At 30.4% G+C, this 23,420-nt stretch overlaps 4 protein-coding genes across 4 annotated transcripts; all 4 read right to left on the bottom strand.

Moving 5' to 3' along the window:
• Positions 1–1,176: 1,176 nt before the first annotated feature.
• On the bottom strand, positions 1,177–6,764 carry LOC135954803 (leucine-rich repeat-containing protein 59). Its single transcript, XM_065505036.1, has 4 exons — positions 6,491–6,764; positions 3,555–3,614; positions 3,221–3,487; positions 1,177–3,123 (listed from the first exon to the last, which is right to left on the bottom strand). The coding sequence occupies exons 1-4, from the start codon at positions 6,587–6,589 to the stop codon at positions 2,593–2,595; spliced, it is 957 nt and encodes a 318-aa protein (XP_065361108.1). The 5' UTR covers positions 6,590–6,764; the 3' UTR covers positions 1,177–2,592.
• Positions 6,765–9,604: 2,840 nt separating this feature from the next.
• RpS9 (ribosomal protein S9) lies at positions 9,605–11,191 on the bottom strand. Its single transcript, XM_065503559.1, has 4 exons — positions 11,100–11,191; positions 10,652–10,896; positions 10,279–10,465; positions 9,605–9,906 (listed from the first exon to the last, which is right to left on the bottom strand). The coding sequence occupies exons 2-4, from the start codon at positions 10,872–10,874 to the stop codon at positions 9,732–9,734; spliced, it is 585 nt and encodes a 194-aa protein (XP_065359631.1). The 5' UTR covers positions 10,875–10,896; positions 11,100–11,191; the 3' UTR covers positions 9,605–9,731.
• Positions 11,192–14,175: 2,984 nt separating this feature from the next.
• LOC135955521 (uncharacterized) lies at positions 14,176–18,680 on the bottom strand. Its single transcript, XM_065505871.1, has 3 exons — positions 18,319–18,680; positions 14,629–14,796; positions 14,176–14,334 (listed from the first exon to the last, which is right to left on the bottom strand). Exons 1-3 carry the CDS (start codon positions 18,523–18,525, stop codon positions 14,176–14,178), a joined length of 534 nt encoding a protein of 177 aa, XP_065361943.1. The 5' UTR covers positions 18,526–18,680.
• A 3,190-nt stretch (positions 18,681–21,870) lies between these two features.
• LOC135955520 (uncharacterized) lies at positions 21,871–22,676 on the bottom strand. The gene is made up of 3 exons (XM_065505870.1): positions 22,473–22,676; positions 22,255–22,422; positions 21,871–22,020 (listed from the first exon to the last, which is right to left on the bottom strand). The coding sequence occupies exons 1-3, from the start codon at positions 22,674–22,676 to the stop codon at positions 21,871–21,873; spliced, it is 522 nt and encodes a 173-aa protein (XP_065361942.1).
• Positions 22,677–23,420: the final 744 nt, after the last annotated feature.

Genomic DNA, 23,420 nt, shown 5'->3' with positions numbered 1-23,420 from the left:
TTAAAATATGTACCAACATTGTCGACTTATTTTAAATTTTTGTAAATTTTATTAATAATTTAATTCAGGATGAAATTAAAATCACCCTTAAAGAAATAATACAATTATCTTACAGAAATAATACGTTATCTTGCTATATTGCAGATAATACCATGAATTTTTGCACATATTGTAGCTTTGGAAATTGTAGGAATCGATATATGATTTCTCCCAGACCCCATACATTTCATGTTTTGAAGTTGCAAGAATTTAAAAAATGCATTAATTTTGCTCAAAATATGAAAATTTGAATGAATTCATCATAAATTAAAAATTCATAAAATATGAAATACAATAACATTAATTGGAATTGTGAGTACGGGAAGGATTTACTGTAAAAACTTCAAATCCGGCAAGTGTTGGAACGAAGCTGGATTTTTAAACATGATCATGTAAATGAGTACCACTGTTTAGGTTGCATCCTTTTGGTAATAACTACATTAAACGTATTATACTACTTTTAACAACGTTATAATCTATTGTTGCTTCCTTTTTTAATGCAACTTTGCTGGAAGTATTTTACTAGATTCTAGCGAGTAAACCGTTAACGGTGCCTTAAATAATGTTTGCCACCAAATTATGCTTGTTATTTTAGCATTAAAAAACACTTGTCAAATTGTCTTCGACATAAGCACTACGTGCATCTTACTAAAAAGCGCGATATATTCCTTCTACAAGGTAATATTTATTTACTATAAAAAGAGATCATTGTCTCCAATTTAAACTTGAAATTTGTTTGTTTTATTTTTATAATCACCTTTATCGTGGTTGCCGTAAACGTCTTACGCCTACGACAGTTTAGTAATAGATTAAAGAAACAGTTTGCATTTTATCTTTAATCTAGTACGAAACTCTCGTAGGCGTAAGATATTTACGCCAACCACGATAAGGGAGAATAATTTTCGAAAACTTGAATTGATGCCAAACAACCACATTAAATGCATCAGCAAAAATATAAGCTATTATGGAACGTCCGAAATCTCGTTCTACCAAAGATTGTGAAAGCCTTTTTTTAGAGAATTTGGGTCCTAGTTATTGAGAGTTTCAATAACTAGAACTATACTGTAAGTCCACAAATACTGACCTCCAAAGTGGAATTTTTTTTCCAAGATAAATACAAAACTCCGCTAGCGGTCATTTTACTTCAAAAAAAACTTTATTTAGTCATATACTTATAGATCAAGTTGAAAAAAATGTGTATGTGTATGAAATGATAGATTTAATTTTAAACTTAGATGTATGATAAAAATTTATAAAAGATATTTGCTTAAATGTTTGTTTTTAATTAAGATAAAGATAATAATTGATAAAAAAGTACATAAAATATATATATTTTCAATGTCTTTTTGTAATTAAGAACTACCAAATAAGAAATAAAATGCTGAAAGTATTGTATTATTTATGTAAGAAAATATTGTAAATCAACTAAAGTTAACACACCACAAAAAATTCTTAAAGAATTTCTTACAGCTAAAGAAAAAAATAAAAAACAAAACTACGATACTGAGTTAAGGAGTTGAAAACAATAGGAGTAGGTATTAAACAAATAAAATATTAATGTAAAGTAATTTAACAGCGAGTTGGATTTTAAGTAAAATTTAACAACTAAAAACTCTGTGAGTAAATTGATTAATTTATTAATTATTTCGTTTGTTTATTTCGATCAACTATTGCTTTTGGATTTATTGAGTTGAGTTTGTTTTATTGTTAGTTAATAATATAATATAGTGTAAGTATTTAGTATAGTTTGTTGTAAAGTGTTATACTTTAAGTATAACACTTGATTGTAAATTGTGTAAAATATTGAAAAAATATTGAATTTGTTTGTATTTCTTTCATATTTCAATTAAAAGGTAGAGTTGATTATTTTGTTTTCATTTCTATTTAGTAAGTATTTAGCTTGTAATTGTATGGAACATTGAATCGTTACTGTGTTTTACTGTTTATCTGGCTATTGTAGGAAAAAAAAGCTAAATAAATTATAAAGAAATAAAATAAATTAAACATTTATATTGAAAAACAAAGAACATTTAAACGTGTATGTATTGTTTGTATATAAATATGTTATTTTGTCTAATAAATGTAGAATGGTTTTGTTAACTTTTTGTTGATGTTGTTTTTTGGACATGGACGTTTAATGTAATAATGAATTACTTCTATAAAGTATGTGATAATGAATAAAAAATTATGATAATGATGATGATGATGTTAGTTCAGATTAAATAAACATAGATCGTTAGTTAGACATTATTATTTATGTATATAAATGGCAGTATACGAATTTTATGTTCTAAATATTTATAAAATTTTGAAATCTCTAAATTTCTTTGGTTAAATACATGTGTAATTATACATAGTGTTATGAAACAAAATGTAGCTCTCATTTATGTTGTCAAAATTACAAAATTAGTTGTTAATTTGTTAAATATCCAAATGTAAATTTCTCTCTATTTGAAGCCATTATCAACCAAAGTTTAAAATTTTGCGTATGTCATTTAAACTCGATCAATCTCTACTACCCTCATTCACTTATGGCTTCAAATAGATAAACCGTCAGTGTTCCTCGGGTGGTGTGCGAAATTCTGAAATCCAATCGGTTACGTGCAAACGAAAGATTTCAGTTTTTGTTAAAATCCAATCGCGATATTGATGTGGTATCGATTCTACAATTTTTTCGGCAATTTCTGGATTTTTAAACATGATCATGTAAATGAGTACCACATTAAATGCCACCATCAGCAAAAAGATTATCAACGATGTCAAAGCGGTTGAGGAAGGTTGAGACTTTGTTGAAGACTTTAACGCACCGTTGGCAGACTTTTTATTTTTACTGGCCTTTGCTATGGTTATATTGTCGTCGACGGACAGAGCCACTGTATTGGCTGCAGACTCTGGACTATTGCTGGATTTCTTTTTGGATTTTGATTTTTTAGTTTTCTTTGATTTTTGCTGCAATTCAGGGTACTTGTCGGAATTTTCGATTTCTTCTTGGGCAGAGCGTGTATTTTGATTTTGTAGAATTTCTTGTTTATATTGTTCTTTTGCTTTTATAGCCTCTACTTGCATGGCGGACATAAATTTAACCTGTAATCAACAAAGGAATTTTAATTATTAAACTTGTAGAAAGAAAATTGCACAAAAAGCACTATCATTAAAATCTTTTTGCGGAAACACAACCCACCGTTCTTTTAGCCGAATCCTGGCAATCCTTTGTGGTTGTACAAATGCCCACTATTTTCGCTAAAGCCGGTGTCAGGGGATTGCCTTTAAGATCTAAATATCTTAAATTTGTTAAATCTCCAAAGCTTAGAGGCAAGTGTTCCAATTGATTGTTGTACAAATCCAGATGTCTAAGATTTCTTAAGAGTCCAAAATCCTCGGGTAAGAACTTAATTTGATTTTTACTCAAATCTAACTTAACCAAACGTGTAAGGGTGCCAATGTTTTTCTGCAATAAAAATAAAAATTTCATAAATCTTCAAAATTCAAAAAATACAGAAAAAAATTACACTTACACCCAAAGACATCAGACGATTACTAGATAAATCCAATACATTCACTCGCTTAAAGGAAGCCTGTAAAAAACAAACCAAAGAATACAATATTCAATATGTATACAGGAAAAAAAAATTGCCAAAAATTTAAATAAAACCGCACACACAAACAACCCTGTTTTTGGAACAGTATTCCTGCATTCGTACCCTCGCACTCACATCTTGTTTGGCCAACACAGCGACGAATAAAACATAAAAACCGTTATTTAATGCATTCAGCAGAGCCAAACAAGTTAAACGGAATAAGAAAATTAAAAGAGAATTGAAAGAACATGAGAAAGTGCAAGATTTATTTATTGAGGCCAAACCGCAGAACTCTTTCGTTTCAGACTGTGATGGATACTTGGGTACATTTTTTTAGTACATTCCAACATTTGGCAATTTGTTCTTTTCCCCGAATACAAAATCTTTTGGAGAAATTGAATGGAAAAGTAACTAAACTATGGAATAAAAGATGGTGAAATGAAAAATTGGCTTAGACCTTCATATTGATGGAAATGTAGGATCAGCATTAGATGTTAAGTAAGCTGTTTAATTGGGCAAAACTCACTATACAATCTGACAGCGCTACGAACTAAGTCCCCAAACCAAAAATAAATTAAATGCAAGGTTAGGAACTTAATTCATTATGAATTACAAACCCAAATATTTTAAATAAAATAAGCCCCCAACCAAGCGAAGTAAACTCCCAAACCTCAAATGAACTATGTCTCTTATTTTAAAACTGTTTATCATAACGACAAAAAATCAAATTTTGAATTGATAAAGAATTCCATCGGGGATATGGTATCCGAGGGGTGTGCCCATCCACTCGGATACCATAACGTCCATTGTGATTCCCTTCAAGAGTCCTATAAAAAGTATGCCTTTCCTTAAAAAAGGGGGACATGAAGGAAATAAAGCAGAAGCAAGGTAGTGTATTAGAGATAGCAACGAGAAAACTTCAAATCTGCATAAAGAAGAAAAATTTGTTACGGATTTGAATTCACTGTAAAACATCTTTTAAATAGCAAACCTATTCCTCTGATAAAACCAAATATGTTACTTAATTTACAGCCAGCAACACTCCCAGTTCATCTAGAGATATATTACCTAACCATTTAAATCTATGACTGTAGTCTCGGGCAGTTGCACATAATGTGACACTTGGACACTTGAGAATCCGTCGTACTATTCCAGGATTGGTTGGTGGTCACGGAATCTTTCAAATATTAGCCTGTAGAAGTGGTAAATCGAAAGTCTTACTGTCTAGCATCGTGGTCTAGATCTGAGCCATGTCTGCCCAGTTCATCTGCTACCTCATTTCCCTGATAGTGGAGAGAAACTTTCATTTCATCAGAATCACGTCATCCGAATAGGAGACTAACTTCCTACCTCTAGAGTCTAGACTCAAAGATTTTGAGAATAGAGTTTATCGCCAGTAACCACAAAAGAGGACAAAGAACTCCACCTTACTGATCTTATCGTCCCATAGGGTTGAGTTGATAATAATGGTATACAGCATGGTAACTATCCAACTCACCAGGAAGTCGTTAACCCTAAGTTCCACTAACGAATCCCTGATAGCCTCTATCTTCATTTTTTTATTAATACCCCCTTTATTAATACCTCCTTCTATATCTAAAAACGCAGCTAATGTATATTTCATATGCTTCAAACTGTGCTCTATATAACCCACCACCTCAAGAAGCGCACTCTCAATAGACTTATCCTTAAGATAGGCATACTGAGCCTAAGGTAATGAGGTAAATATCTGTATTGCTCCTTAGATATATATATATTAGTCCTTCTGATCTAATAGGTCAATAGGTTTTCTCTTCAATAGAAAAGACGACAGGGTAATATGTCAAAATCCTTTGATTTCGAGTGTCTGGCCTTACCGGGCTTAGGTATAGAAACTACCTTGTATCGTGATATAACTCCCAGCTAAACTTAAATAATTCCTAATTCGGAAATAATGTAAAAACTTACAATTGTAAAGGTTTTATATTGTGCGGACTTAAAAACCAGCAAATACCTCTTGCTTTGCAGGGTGAAAAGGTTTTCGGAGTGTATAACCAATCACGAAAATTGATTTTCGACCGTAATGGATTTATCAGTTTGGCGCTCATAAGCTAGAGTTTAGCCACCTCACCTAACATAACATTCATGCAAAAAACCTCAACAATCAAAATATATCACAAACTTGACAATATACCAAATCAGGATTGAAATCTCATTGAAATACAATCACTTTGATGGAAATTTAAACTATTGCATAATAAAATTATGAATGTTACAAGTGGTAGGTACTACAAATTTCCAATAAGCTCTAATAACCATTTTGTCTAGTGCCTTCCTCTAACATATTTACATATTACACTAAGCTACGAAGGTACATAATATTTGAAATCAGTACTTTTCTGATAAATTAAAGGTACCTTTTTCAGGCAAAACAAAACCTCCTTCCTTTCCCCAACGCTACTTTCACATTCTACTCTACAACTGTATGCTGTTGTGTGACCCACAACACAAACAGCAAAAGATGTGTTTTCGTATGTGGCGATATGGTTTGAGGGTTAAAAATGGATGGATACACAAGCTGGTAAATTTCTAATACAGACACTGGTTAAAACAAATTTAGAAAAAAGGGTGTGTTGCCAAATGTTCACATTTAATAGGATCAATAATTATTTCCTCACTTTCGCTTGCACTTTCAAATTTACAATTGTTGTATATATTTTATAGGAGACAGTATGTCCACATTAATATAATTAAAAACTTTTACTACACAAGTCCTTCATAGAACTTTCACTTTCGTTACAAGGTTTCTTCTTTCATTATTCCATCTGTATGCTTTGTGTTTTGTTTGCAAATGCATTTCTGTCCAAAAGGCCAGGCTCGTTTCCCATACTTACGATTTCTTTAACCGGAATCTCCCTCAATTCGGACAAACTTAAATCGCACACATTGTCCTCGACTTTTTCCTTAACATTCACTTTATTTGCCTTTGGCATTTTTAAAGATTTTTTTTGGATTATTCTGCGATTGAATTAATTTTGCAATATTTTTTTGTAACAATTTTTCTAGAGCCGAAACAAAAAAAAGATGCAGGCAAGCCACCACCATCAAACAACAAAAACCGAAAACACAGAAATTGAGAGAAGTTCAAGGTTTTTTGCTTTCGTCGCAACAGAATTGCCAGGATATAACAGAGAAGGTAGTGATAAAAAGACAACAACATGAAAAAAATGACAGTCACTTTGTTTTAATAAAAAATAGTTATACTGTCAAAGTCTGACGTTGGTTTTATTGCTATTGGCATTGTTGTGTTTTTTTGCAACAACAAACACAAGCGAATTTGACAGTTCGAACATCTAAACAAGCGAAGAAAAAAATATCAGCTGTGATTACGAGGCTACCAATTACAAGAAAAAATGCAAAAAGTTGCTTCATGTATGTGATGTTAATGCTGCCATATGAATTAAATAATCAATAAGCATAAAATCGCCATAAAAAATCACTTTAACTTTCAAATAATTATATTATATTTTCAGCACAGAATTTGTGTAAGTCATACGTGACATTTAAACTGGATTCTGGAGCAAGTGATCATTTAATAAACGAAAAATGGTACTTCGACGAAATCAAAAACCTTCCAAATCCAATCGAAATCAGAATAGCAAAAGATGATCAGTCTCTATATGCAAATAAGCTTGGTATAATAAAAGGAAAAAGCAACAAAGGTGTTGAAATGAAATTGCAAAATGTGCTGTATATTCCAGAATTAAGAGACAACCTACTCTCCATAAAGAAATTGACTGCAGCCGGTATTGAAGTAAGATTCTGCAAAGAAAAAGCTTTAATTTTGAAAGAAAACGATTTAATAGCTACTGGTTACTTGCGAGGAAACTTATATGAGGTGAGTTTTAACATTAAGCAATGTGTGGCAAACTTAACAAATGTTGAGAAGAATCAATTATGGCACAAACGTTATGGTCACATTGGTCAATCATCCTTTAACGATTTGGTGAACACAAATATGGTTAATGGAATTGATATTATGCCGGAAAAGATTGAATTCTGTGACATTTGTGTTGAAGGAAAACATTGCCGTGATCCTTTCAACAAAACCCGTGTAAAAACTATTCGTCCACTTGAGAGAATCCATTCTGATGTTTGTGGACCAATAGATCCTGTAGCTTGGGATGGATCGAAATATTTTGTGTCATTCATAGACGACTTTACTCACTTCTCAATAATATATACAATCAAAAAGAAGTCTGATGTATTTAACCGTTACAAAGAATACGATGCGATGGTAACTGCTAAATTTGGAACATCCATTTCGAAACTCACTATAGATCAAGGCCGGGAATATGGATCCAAGGAACAAAAGAATTGGTACAAACTAAAAGGTATTCAAGTAGAAGACACCATAGCCTATTCCCCTCAGCAAAACGGTGTGGCCGAACGGTACAATAGAACGCTGGTAGAAAAGGTCAGAACAATATTACTTGAAGCAAGCATGCCTAAGTATATGTGGAATGAAGCAGCTTTAACTGGGACGTACCTAATAAACCTTTGTGATCGAGTATAAACAGAATCTGCTGTTGAAATTTGCCAAATACATCCAAAATCTTGAGTTACGGGTAAAAAAGCGGGGTTTCGGACCTTTACGCACTAATAATAGATTGGCTGTAACTTATATTATCCATAGATTTTTAACATAAAATCAGTTGACACAGAAGAATTACAAGAACTGAAAAGTGTTCTTTTAAAACGGAAAAATAAACATTTCTAGTAGGTCCTCTTAACATAGTGAAATTTTAAGTTCTTAAAGAAATTATTGAGATGTTTTACATTAACACTTGTAAGGATATTCACAGGAAATTGTGACAAAAATATTGGTTTAACATTTATACCCTACATGCCCAAAAATATTAGTCTAACACTCGCCTTTAAGTACACCGATCGACGCAGAAGCACCTTCTCGATTTAACAGCTAGTATGTCTGGCTGGCTATCAATGTAAATCTTGTGCGCAAGGTACAAGCGCCAAGCCGATTGAAGTTGGTTGAAATCGGTCGATTATTTCTCTTAGCCCACATTCGAAATAGGACTTTTTTCTCATAAATATCTGATTTTTTGACATTTATTTTTTTTTGACAATACTTCCTTTCTTGTTTTTAAATATATTCTGATTTGAAAATGATTGGAACTTCTTAGATCTTTTAATAAAGATATACTTTATTGAATTTTGACCGAATATTTGAAAAAAAACTGGTTTTTGGATTAATTTAGTATTAAAATATTCCTTGGAATGAATTTTTACAATATTACACGGGAATGGAAAAAGTCCGAGAAATTAAGAACGCTAACTAAATACCTATTAATATTAAATAATAATACGGGCATCTAATTTGCGAAAATATCTAATTTACAATTTTAAGTATTCATAGTTTATTGAAACTGAATCATTAAATTTTTCTTAAATTCAAATCGTTTACAAAATCTTCAATTCAAATCAAAATAGTTTTATCAGGATAAAAATGCAAAATAGAACGAGTACTGTATTCAGGCGTTCTGGAACTTCTACAGTTTTTCCTGTTCTATACACTATATTTTTCTATTAATTTTGTAAATGATTCAAATAAAAACAAATTGAAGAAAAAATATTAGATTTGAATTTAAGATCTTTAAGAATGTATTACCGTATAATTTCGAACGCTTATTAGCATTCCAGCAAAAACTCGTTAATAGATATCATAAATAAAACTCGCCCGGTCGAATAAGTATTCGATTAGCCCCTTAGTGAATTAGTTTAAATATATGGTCCAAGTTGTTCTATGGTCTTAAAAACTGTTTTCCAGCTAGTTCATTCAGATTGAACCCGAAAATAACAAGAGCTTTCGACTCCAAGCAAAAACATCAACCAATAATTTAAGATATTTTTTAAACCTCAATCGTTTAAAAATTTATATTTCTCAATAACTTTCTAAAGTTTATCATATAAATAAAACAGAGTAATCATTAATTTGAAAAAATTAAAAAACCAACTTTTATTTTTCCACAATTTACATCCACATTTTCAAACAAACACAGATGTAAACATATTTTAAATCCTTAAGAAAAATAACGACGAGGAAGAGATGTGTGTTTAATCTTCTTCTTCTTCGGCGGCGTCATCCTTGCCAGTGTTCTTCTTCATGTTCTTCCTCTTCACGCGACCGGGGCGGCCACCACCGAAGGGAGATTTCAAAGAGAAATCGATGTGTTTCTGGGAATCCAAACGGACCACAAAGGAAGGAATGTTAACTACCTGTTTGCGGACACTATAAGAAAAATAAAAGAAAAAAATAATTAGCAAAATAAATACATGATATATAAATATAAAGGAGGTCTCATTAAGAGTGACTCTTGAGGTTCAGTTTTATGTTTCTCAATATACCAACTTACTCGGTATTTTGTTTAGGCTGGACCTAAACTAAATTGGTTTCTTCCAACACAACTTGTGTTTAGAAATAGTGAAACCAATACCAAAAGACGTTGAGAGCCGGTACAAAAAACCCCCTACCTCCTTATAGTACTCAGGGTAACTTGTTCGACTCTCAAGTGGTCTTACTGAACAATTTTCATTTCAAGGTTTGTTGTATGTATAATTTTCAATCCAAAAGCTTGTAGCTTATACTAGAGCAGATATTTACCGAATGTGACGTTGACGGATCAAGACACGAGCGTGATGGATAGATTTGGCTAATCCCAATTTGAAGACTTGGGTTTGCAAACGGCGTTCCAAGAAATCTTCGATTTTCAAGCCCAAAACGTAATCGAGCTTCATGCGGGATTCATCCAAGACACCAATACGTACCAAACGACGCAACAAGGCATTACCTAAAAAAGAAATTTATAAAAATTAATAAGAATTCTTTCTTTTTTCCAATTCATAATAAATTATTGTATACACTCAGCGTTTTTAGATCTTCAATGTTAAACTCAGACAAGAAGTGTCAGAAATTAAAAAATACAAAATCATCATTAACAGTTTTAAAGGAGTTGGCTCATTTTCCCAATACATACCTTGGAACAATCTCTTTTCGTCTTTCTCATCCAAAGTCAACAATTCACGAGCAGCCTTACGGATTTTAGCCAAAGCGTACTTGACACGCCAGACTTCACGTTTGTTGCGGAGACCATATTCACCAATGATCTTCAATTCCTGGTCCAAGCGAGCCTTTTCATAAGGACGACGAGGAGTGACATAAGTCTTTGAAAAGACTGAGGGTATACGTCCGTTCACCATGTTGTCAACTAATCAACCGATTCTAATGTAAAGAAACAAGCAAAAATTTAGGTTAAGTTTTTTCATCCCTCTAAATCTCAAACATCTTTTTACAATTTATAAATATTTTAATGAATTATTGAAATATACAAAGAAAATTGTAATATTTTAACAAAATTTCTAAATATATTCCAATATTTTTACAATATTTTACAAGTTTTTAAAAACACTTTAAATTTTACGTACATTCGGTTTGACGATTCAACAAAGAAAGAAAGAAAATGACAAAATGTCAATTGACATTCCATATAGTATGGTGTTGCCAGATAGTTATTTGGCTGCTCATACAAATGTCATGAATGCTTCTTCTTGTTGGTTATACTATTCACTGTGAATTACAACCGTTATATTTTATTGCTTTTAAATAAGAATTATACATAGAGACAAATAATATGTCTTCTACATTACATTACATTCTACATAACATGTATTGTTTCGTTGCAAGAGTTAGTTTTTTGACAACCGACTTGACAAACACGCCTATGAACCTAATTTTCACAACAATGAATTTTGTATTTTGTTGTTGTATCAGACATATGATTTGTGTTATCGTCTCCATACAAAGGTAGTTTTCATCAACTTGAAGTTTTTTGTGTAAAATTTCTTTAGGTTTTTCAAATAATTAAACAAATACTTTCAACTCGCCTTTGATCTAATATTTGTTCTTTTGATGAAACCCAAATAAAAACGAACAAACTCACAACTCTAGCTTTTCACATCATTTAGCTTTTATATATGATGAATGAAAGAAAATTTCAAATCTACACAAGTGAGAATCGCGAAAAATATTAATTTATTTTTTAAAGGTTTCAAAAGCAATTCTTTTTTAAAGGTTTCAAAAGCAACAGTTGCATTATTTTTCAAAGAAATTGAAATTTGTGGAAGTTAATTTAACAAAAAAATTAAAAATTATGTGATAAACGTAATGGTTTTTAAAGTAATGGTTTTTAATTCAAAAACAAATTATTAGATATTGTATATATTGGGACTAGATATAACTGAACATCTTGTAAACTCCATGAAAAGGGGATTAGAGGCCGTAATTATAATTTTATAATCTGTATACTAATTTTTGAGTGAAAAATAATCAATGTAAAATTTTTTTAAAGAGTTTGAAAAGTGGTTAAATATTTCAATGATTTTTTAAAAAATTTTTGATATACACATGTATTTTACATTTACAAAGCTTCATATGGATCACACGGTATGTATGTTTACATGTGGAAAAATGTCCCAATACATGGCACAAAACACAAGTAATGCATGCCGTCTGACCCCCCTTTAAGAACTGACTTTAAAAATGACTAAAGGTAGGATCACACGATTACCGCAATGCACCAATTATTTGTCTATTTTATACGTCAATCGTGTGATTTCACAACTTATTGGCTCATATGTCAAACCACAACAATATTGTGCTTATTTGTCCCAATCGAATGCAACACTGGAGCGGCAATCATGTGAATGCTTGATATTCAACATGCACCAATAAAAAAGTTAAAAATACACCAATATTTATTGTGTTCTAGTGCGACAATCAAAGAAGACAACTAGCGCCAATATTAATTTTTGTAAATGAAATATTCTTTTTGTGAGCCACTCCCTGACCCACATACATCTTTTAACATTTCTTTATTAATTTTTTTATACGATAATTAAGGCAGACGCAATTTTCTTTTTTAGTTAAAAAATAATTTTTTCACATAGATTTTTTTTACATTTATGCATGGTGTAATGATATACAAGGTGACATTAATCAAACAGCTGATTATTTTTTTGCTCGAGTTTGTTTACAACTTCAATCTTGTCAAAATTTTTTTTTGCTGTAGTTTGTATACATTGTCAGTTGTTTTTGACACTATAAAAGTTATTTGTTTTTGTATTGTTGTATTTGTTGCCGTAACGCATACACCTTATAATCATTACGCCATGCATTTATGTAAACAAAACAAAATTTAACATATAGCACAACAGCTGTTTCTCTAATAGGGGGGTCAGACGGCATGTATTGCTTGTGTATTGGGACATGTATTCGATACATATGGAATTCCATGTGTATGACAAAATTCACGTTATACATACGATTCATAATTTCCACGTTCAAACGTACATATGTAATTGCATGTGACATAACCTCTATTAGTTTATATGTTTGTTGTTTTTAACAATATATTTATTTAAAACATTTTTAAATCACAATACATATATTTAATGCAATGAAATTTATTTTGTTATGATTTTTCTTTACTATTTTTGGTTTTGTTTTTTTATTTTGCACTCACACAGTGTTGTATTTCAAAATACAACACTGTTATACACACGAAAATAGAACATGCTCTAATTGCAAAAAATGTCACGAGTAATACACATGTATTTTACATACACAAAGTTTCATATGGATCACACGGTATGTACATGTTTACATATGGAAAAATGTCCAATTACATGGCACAAAACACAAGCAATACATGCCGTCTGACCCCCCTTTAAGTTGTCGTAAACCAGAAGAATCGTGTGACTGGAATGCGACAATTATTGCCACTAAATCGCTTTGCGCCAATTTACGACAATCAAATCAAAAATGAGGCAATCATGTGACTGCAGAGAATTTGATTGGGCCCCAATTCAGCACAATAAAAATTGTTCATTTTTAAATCTATATAGACATGTACCCTACTTCAGTCCATTGATTTCTTATTATTTAAATTCTAAGTTTATCATTCAAGTAGAAAAAAGTCACATTTAGTTTTAATTTTTTTTAATTATAATTTATATATTTATTGGTATGTATTAATATGGACTTTATACGTTACCCGCCAGCTTAAAAACATGGCCAGAGAAGCAGATTTTGTAAAAATAGTAAATTTTTCGTATAATATTTTTAATTACATACAAATTATATTAAAAATTATTTTTCTCTCTTGTTCTTTAAAAACATTCAGGTATGTGATGAAAAACGATTTAGATGCAAAAACGATTTCAAGACGACAAAAGGTGCGATGTGTTTGTTTGAATCGTTTTGTCATTATAGTTTCAAACTCGATTTTGTTTCAAAGGGAATTTATCGAAATTAAATTTTCACATTAATTAAGGTAAACAAATGGAGAGTTGCTTATTTTTTGTTTTTTTAGCTATAAAAATGATACGGAGTGAAACAAAAATGAAAATGAAATCAATCGAAATTCATCACACCTAAATCGTTTTGAGATTGATTTCAGTTTTGAAAACGATCGTTTTTCATCACATGCCTGATTAAAATAATTTAAATCCCATCGCCAAAACGATTAAAATAAGCTTTCACGTCTGCTTTCCAATCTTTGTAGGCAGCCACTTTCAACCGAAGCATATATTCGCCCGATGGCAGTGGCATAATTTTAAACATATATTCTTCTAATACTAAATTACGGACAATTACATCATGCTAAAAGAAAACAAAAAAATATAAAAATCAACATTTGATTAAATATAGAAAAGTGTCTTGTTAAGGTACATTTCTATATAGAAAAGTGTCTTGTTAAGGTACATTTCTATATAGAAAAGTGTCTTGTTAAGGTACATTTCTATATAGAAAAGTGTCTTGTTAAGGTACATTTCTATATAGAAAAGTGTCTTGTTAAGGTACATTTCTATATAGAAAAGTGTCGTTTTAAGACACATTTATATAGAAAAGTGTCAAGATATCTACTCTCAATCTGTTCTTTGTCATCAAACTTACATTAAAAGGACATGTGTGATTAATATTCGAAGATTTGAGCAGCAGATCGAAAAAAAATTTCAAAAATAGATGTCGTTTCTGGTTCTTCATAAAATGACAAAAATCAGTCGTTGTATTATACAGAAATGGTTTATATCCATTGGCCTTTTTTAACAAGGCTAAATTAATCTGCAATTAGAAATAAGTACATTATTGCTAAAGGTATTTATAGACGGCAATACTGAGTATTAACACTTTTCAAATTTAAAATATTATTGAAATCATTCGGTATGTCAAGAAATCGTTTCGAAAAGACATTTCTTGTTTACACGATTATAAATCCAAAAAATCATTCGTATTTTTTGAAAATCTAATACAAATTTTGTTTAGATGATGAAATTGTAACTCAAGTATCATAGAGTTTTTGACAAATATTAATATTCAGTATTGCCGTCTATAAATACCTTAATTAATAGCTATGTATGTATATTAGAGTGACAGCCGATTTTTTTTAGATTTCAAAGAGTGTCGGGTGAAATATTGTGTCACTAGGCCTAAAAGTTAAGTGCTGAAAATTTGAGCCAAATCGGACAACGATTTCTGGACGCGCATCGAGGTAAAATTTCAGATATATGCAAAATTTTACTATTTATATGGAAAAAAAGGTAAAACTCATAAACTTTCTGCATTCTTTTCTAGAAATATGTAGATTTATTTATATTAATGAATATTACATTAAAACAAATGTTTGGAAATTAACCCTGTCAAATCCGGAAAAATTTAAAATTTTTCAGTTTTTGTAAAAATTTTGCTACTAAATAAATAATTTTACAATTGAATGCAAAATAATCCAATTGTGTATGTAATTATCCGGACAACCAAAAATATGCAATATCATATTTTTTGCTGTGCGTCGTATAAACATATCAGTTAGTTATTTATCCGTTTCAGACAATTTTAAGAATTTTGGCATCGATTTGTCAGTGCATATTTTGCCCTTTACTGCATATTTTAGCATATTTTGCGTTTTATAGCATATTTAACTCATAACTGCATATTTTTGTTGGATATTTTCTTTTATTTTTCATTATTTTATTTTCCTTATATAATTTTATTGCTTGTATTGTAATTTTTCATTTCTATATTTTACTATTTTGTTAAGTTCCAATGATAATTGGCCTAAGTTACTTAAATAAAAAATAGAGTACCCATAATCACTTATATTCATAGAGTTTTCGTTGATTTACTTTTATTTCAATTGAATTAAAAATATACACACAAATATTAAAATTTAACAAATAGTAAAAATACGTAAAAATTAAAAGAAAATTCCAAAATTGTATGTTATTATGGGCAACTTCTTAAAAAATTGTTGGATATATTTAAAAGAAGGAATTTCAGTAATAGTTTACCACTAATGTAAAATTAAACAAGTATTCAACAGACGTTCAGAATATTAAGATCTATCGAAAATCTCGTGTTCAAAACCCGTTGATATATTTACACAACTTGTAAAAACATTTATTATGAAATCGTTAAAAAAGTATATACGTGGATATCGATAAACGATACAATGGATGAGAAAGGAAGAAACATAGGAAATGACACTGTATTTTGAGTCCCAGTGATAAAACTTGAACAAAAAGTTTTTTTTAATTGCCGCAGTCTTAAATAGAACTAATCATTCCACTATAGTAAGGCTCTTTTATAATTCTATTTAAATTTTAGAAGACGAATTCAGATGTTTATCTAGACACATGATGAATCCTCAAAAATCCTTTGCAATTTTTTACCAAAAAATTACACGCTATTCACAGAGTTTTTGAAACATTATTCAAATGATAAAAAAAGCTTTTAAAGCTTTATATAGAATAGAAACATTTGGTGAATTATTGGGTACATCCTCAGTAGGGATCCTATAAACATTGGGACACATGGATTGAGAATGTAAAATATTATGCCACTAATTACAAAAAAAAGTTTGAAGTATTAAGCAGTTTAAAAGGTGGGACAAATCAATTGACTATGATTGTCTAAGAAACTCGGAAATCTAAAACAAAGATTTTGTTAAAAAAAATTTAAAACCTAAGTATACACATAGTAATTTATTGCTAAATATAATAATATTAATTGAATGTAACTATTTTCATGTAGTGCCAAATTCCCTAAAATCGATATTTAATCCTATAATAACCAATTTTAATTTATGAGCTCAATATTTTATTTACTTCATATATATTTTTTTAATGAAATTTTGAAATCAAACAATAACCAACTATTTTTAAGTGCATATTTTTTATATTTTAAGAGCATATTTTTCGTTTTTAAGTGCATATTTTATGCACATAAAACACATTTTTTAGAGCATATTTTTGGTTGCCCTGGTAATTATCGTTGTAATGAGATATAAATGACAAAATTTGGTTAATAAATGTTAAAGTTATTACAAATTCACCAGACCATTAACGTGTCTCAGGCCACTTGAACAAGAAATTTAGGAAAAAAAATTTACATATTTCGAGAAAAATTAAAATAAAAACTAATTTTTATTTAAAATATATCCATATTTACTTTTTGTCTTCGTAGGATACCGTTAACCTGTTCGCAGGTATGGCCAACAACAAATATTTTTGTTAACGGCCGTTTCGAATGTTCATTTTTAAATTTTTAAAAATTTTGTTAAACAAATTATAATAGGGAATAAAAATATGAAAAAATTATGTCAATAGCTCTTACAGTTTTTCCGTACCTGCAATTTAAATTTTGCGATTTTCAAGGAAAACTAAATTTTTGTCCATATTTTGGCGAATTAACCCAATTTCCTTACTGTTATAAATTTTAAGTAAAACATATTCATAATATTATAGTCCTGGTAATTTTAAATATGGTCTGAAAGTTTTACTAAAATCGGAAAACGTTTCAATATTAGGAATTTCTAATCGAAAGATAGCGAAATGTTATATATTTTTGGGCCGATTTTAATGAAACTTGAGGAAAATATAACATAAAGTCCAGAATTAAAAAAAAACAGCACAAAAATGGAAATTGACCCTTAGCAGCACTTGGGATCCAAATGACCCTCAACTTTTAAAATCACGAAAACACAGCCATTTTGACTCCAAGTGCTCTTAAAGGTTAAAATCTATTTTTACACTGTTGTTGTTGTTGTTTCATTAAAATCGGCCCAAAAATATATAAATTCGCTTTTATTTTAATTTTTCTCGAAATATGTTAATTTTTTTGCTAAATTTCTTGTTCAAGTGGCCTGAGACACGTTAATGGTCTGGCGAATTTGTAATAACTTTAACTTTTTTAACCAAATTTTGTCATTTATATCTCATTACAACGATAATTACTTACACATTTCGATTCTTTTGCATTTAATTGCAAAATTATTTATTTTAGCAACATTTTTACAAAAACTAAAAAATTTGCATTTTTTCCGAATTTTGGCGATAATACAGTTTTGGGGTCATTTTGGACCAAAGGAGATACAGGGTTAAAAATAGTAAAATTTAGCATATATCTGAAATTTGACCTCGATGCGCGTCCAGAAATCGTTGTCCGATTTGGCTCAAATGTTCAGCACTTAACTTTTAGTCCTAGTGTCACAATATTTCACCCGGCACTCTTCAAAATTTTAACATAATTTTTTTCCATACAACTGATTGTCACTCTAATGTATATATTTAAATGATAAATAAATCTTACCGTTACATTATTGACCGGTAATTCAAAAAGTTTCACATGTAAGTTTAATGACACTGTGTCACGTTTCGGAACTCTTAAACGACATTCTTTGAAAGTGGCAAATTTTGAATCAAATTCATCGCACTTGATATTTGTAAACTTTATAGATGCCAATATAAATGTTTTTAAATTTAAAGCAAATATGAATATGTACAATTTCAAATTCATATTAGAGTTGGATTGTTCATGAACGAACAAGTTCAAGTGATCAGTGTGAAGTAGTTCAGTCTTTAAGTTTTTTTTTATTCACTTTATTCGTTTTGTTTGTTTGATATTACTGTAGATGTTTGAAACTTATTTGAAAATCCAGCCAAATTTTTTTCCAAAATCAGTTGTCATGCTTTGTACACTATCTGCAAATAGTTCTGTCAAACACCGCAGAATAAAAATAAACAACTTAACAAAAAGAACAATCTTGTTCATTTATTTGTTTAAAATAAAAATGATCTATTAACAAATAGAGCTATTATGACCAACTCTAATTCTTATTGAGTAATTTTTACTAAATAATTTTAATTATTTTAATATGAATCGGATGAACTTATTTAAGGTTAGATGGATACACATTGTTGACAATTAAAAATACATTTTGGTTTTTTTAAATTAAACAGTTTGGTACATTAAATGTGGCTTTAAATGTTTTATGTGTCTTTATATATTTATAGCATTATTTATGCTTATTTGCAAGTAAATCGTCATAACTCAAAATATGCAAGTGACTTAAGTGGGTCGATTGAAATTCTACCAACACCTAGAACACTACTAAGAAATGTCGCATGCAGTAATTGAATTGGCACCATCTGGTTGAAACCTCAATCAATATCAGAATGAACTTTGTAAGACGCCTTTCACACTAGGCAATTTAGTTGCGCAAGTCTCTTGCTCAACAACAAAACAGCATGCAAAATTTTCTTCTCCTTAATCCGACATTACCTCTGGCATCTACAAACACAAGAGACTTCCGCAACTAAATTGCCTAGTGTGAAAGGGGTCTAAGTCTGCTTTTACACACAGCAAGTTTACTTGAAGCAAGTCTCTTCGATTCTCAAGCAAGTTTAAAATTGCTTGTCTGTTTACACACAGCAAGTCGCCATTGTGAAAATGAGAAAATAAATAAGAATGGAAGAGACTTGCCAGTACAAGCAAGTGTGTGTAAAAGCAGACTTATCATAGCGATGTCAAGCATCAATAATAGTCACTGCTTGACCATATGATCCAAAGATGTCTTCATTTGTTTTTCTACAGTCACATGTGGATCTGTGCAATTTTGACGATTAACAAAGCATCAAAGTGAAAATTTGCTTCATGTTGTTGTAACACATAAAACTATATAATTTTATAATATTGTTACGAAATTGTACTTGTATTCAAATATAACGATTTTAACGGATGATTTAAAGTTGCATAATGCTTTCAAATAGCAGTGCCCAAACTTTAACATATCTGTGGGCATTATTAACATTGAATAAAAGCTTTCAGTTGACCATTGATCGTAAGTTGGCAACGCTGTTTGCTGCGACCGTATATTCGAATTCGAATATTCAGTTAAAGAACATTGTAGAAAGTACACCACAGATGACGTATGTATTAGAAACCTCTAGACAGTTAAAGAGAAATCTAGAGTGCAGATGGCAGTGGTATAAATAGTGGCAGAGGTTGCAGTCGTGAGTGAGTTTATCAGAGACGCTTTTCGAATAAACATCAACTGAGTGCTGTGTTTTTCAAGTGAATTCGTGTACATTATAAAGTGTGTCTGTATTTCTGCGAATTTATAAACGTGTATAAAAAAACATTAGCGGTATTCACTGTTAAGTGCGAATGATCTAGCATCATTGCAAATGCAAAATTTTACCGTAATCCAATAACAAAATACACACAAAAACCTTCACAATTTTGCATTTGCAATGATGCAATACCATTCGCACTTAACAGTGAATACCGCGATTGAGTGACTATTTAATTCTGTTATTGTACATTTTTAAATAAAATACTAAACGGCTTTTATTTGCAATCAAAAGTATCCGGTTTATTTAAAGGAAATAAACCAACGTTTTGAAAAGGTTAAAACGTAACAATATGATAAGTCCATAAATCCATTGGATGAAGTGAAGTTGAAATGAATGGTCAGTGGAAATATAGTGGTATCCACATGCTGGGCATAAATTTGTGAGGGCACGTTCTATGTGAGACGAGTAGGTATAAAGTCTGTGGCTGCATCCCTACCTCAGTTGTGTCTGAACTACTCTGGTTTTTTCTCTGTATCCGCTATGGCGACCACCAAGTAGTTTGCGAATAACACTTCGTTACGACTTGTCTCTCTCAGGTCATTTGCTTAATGGAAATGTGTTTGGATATGGTGGTATCAGCAAACTTAATCACGACTCTGTCAACTTAAGCTACGTTTCCGCATACACCGTAATCGGCACCGACAACGAAATTCCATACATTTGCACTGAAAAAAAGTTCGTTTCAGAAATCGGCAACGAAAATTGGGAACGAAACGGCACCGATCAGTAACGAAAAACCTGTCATTTGGGGCCGGAACGAAAACAACTTCAAGTAGGTTGTTTTCGGCGCTGTAGGAACGAAATTATTTTAATTATTTTTTTATTTCAAATTAAAAGAAAATTAAAATGAATAAAAATAAATTTTCTTTATTGGAAGAGGAAAAAGTAATAGATTTTGTCAAAAATAATGAAATTCTATTTAATGTGCGACATCCAAAATTAAAAAAATAATTTCGTTTCTCTTTTATGACGCAACGCACCCAACTAAAACGAGACGGTGACGAACACCAATGTTCTTCAGTTTCAGTTTTCGTTATAGGTGCCGATTACGGTGTATGCGGAAACCCAGATTTACCAACTCCTGAACTTAAGTTGCAGTTCTTCAGATTTTATCCGCTTATCCTCATTTACCAACCTGCGATATCGCGATAGAATCGTCAGGGTTAGTACTTCGGATCTCATCATCGAATTCCACTGCCTCTGATGGTATATAATTGACCAGCTGGAATGAAAATAGCGGCTGCTGCTGTGACGGTTTGCGGAACTTCTTCTCTGCTTGGTATACGTTGGAGAAAGTTAAAATATCATTGCAGACGCCATCGGTAGCGGTGCCTTTCTCCTTCATCGCTTAGAATAGTTTAGCTCGAAAACTATTTCATTATTTCTGAAATATTGTTCAATAATTAAAACGCGATATTCTCTCGCGTAACGCTCCATTTTTACTAACTCTAAACTGACAGCTGTAAGGTGTTTTTTATTGGCAACATTTTACTGCTTAAATGACAGCCTATTCTAATTTTGTGAAACTATAAATCGATTTTTAATTTAATATTTTATTAAAAAATTACATATTAAAAAATATATCAATTATGAAAATTTTATTTAATTTAAACACGAAATTAATTACTGTAGATATGAGCAGTGATGTTTTTTTAATTAAAATTCACTGCCTCATTAAACCGAAACCAAATTTATCTGATAGTACTACATATTTACTGTAATAAATTTATTCCATTTGTTGCACATACGCCTTTACTATAACTTTTGGATCATTGTAGGCATATACCGTTATGTGTACCATGTATTCACCTTCTGGCAATGGCAAATGTTTAAACATCGAATCTTTTAAAATAACATTATGCAAAATAATGTCGTGCTAGAGGATTTCAAAATAGTTTTTTAGTTAAATATATAGTTTTAATTATTTTAGGTCCGTTTAGAGTAAATATTCATATTTGTAAACTTTGTGTTGCAAATACAAATATTTAAACTTCATTACAAATTATAATTTAATATTTGGGAAATACTGGTTTTGGCACTTTTTAAAAATTAAATATTAAAAATTGTAGCATTAAAATGACGGACTTGTAGTTGATTTAATAAAACTTACATTGTAAGGACAGGTGTGATTTACATTGGAGTTCTTATTGAATACGTCGACAACTATATTGAAAAATGGATATTTCTTTTTATTCTTCATATATTCACAAAAATTCAAAGTAGTATTGTATAAAAATGGTCGAAAACCACTAGCTTTTTTATACAATGCCGATGTCACCTACAATTTAAGAAGATTAACATTTTAAATAGAACGTCAAAACTACTCACCGATATATTGTTTAAGGGCAGTTGAAATAACTTGACATAAATATCTAGTGCTGCCACACCCCGTTGTACCATTTTCAGTTGACATTTGGGAAGGTTGGCAAATTGCGGGTCCAATACTTCGCATTTAATGTTGGTAAATCTAGCATTACCCAATGTTAATGCTAGAACACTGGATAAAATCACAACTAAACATTTCAAATACATTTTGTTGACTAGACTCTATGCATTTTGGAAAATGAAATTAAAAAAAATACAAATTAATTAAAACGACACGATTTAATGAACCATAAAATTTCGATTTTATTCAATACTAATTTATTTTAATTCACCTAATTCATTGGCGTAGAAAATCATTTATCAGGGAATTTACAGAGCATTCCAAATTAATCCAAAGTCTTAAGTGTTTTATTACACTGGGTGTAATAATGAATAAAATCAAATCATTTGATCAAGGGCTTACCTCAGTTTTACCAGAGGTATAACTGGGTTTCCGAAATTAAAAATATCGAGGGATCTGAGATTTATATTGATGGTTTAAAGAGAGAAAATAGTACAGAAGTTATTAAGATGTTGTGAAAAAACGATACAGTAGTTTTGTTCCCCTCATAATTGAATTACTCGCTTAATTGGTCATTAAACAAATGCAATAGAAAAATTCCATTAAATTAAATTCTCGTTTAAATGTGTTTCTTTTAATAGACTTCTAAATTAAAAAACGATTTTTAAAAATAACGAAAAAAAACACTTAATTGCTAAACAAAAAATTCACAAAAAATCAAAAATTCTACTTTTTGCTGCAATTATGAATATAACCATAATTCGGATATATGCATATTGTTACGTTTTCACCTATTTAAAACGTTGGTTTATTCCTTTTAAATAAACCGGATACTTTTGATTCCAAATAAAAGCAGTTTAGTAGTTTGAAATTGTAACAACTCTTTATTT

This window comes from Calliphora vicina, chromosome 3 (assembly GCF_958450345.1).
Source record: "Calliphora vicina chromosome 3, idCalVici1.1, whole genome shotgun sequence".
NCBI lineage: Eukaryota > Metazoa > Arthropoda > Insecta > Diptera > Calliphoridae > Calliphora > Calliphora vicina.
Note: the sequence above shows the minus strand (reverse complement) of the source record. Positions and strands in the feature narration are given on the sequence as shown.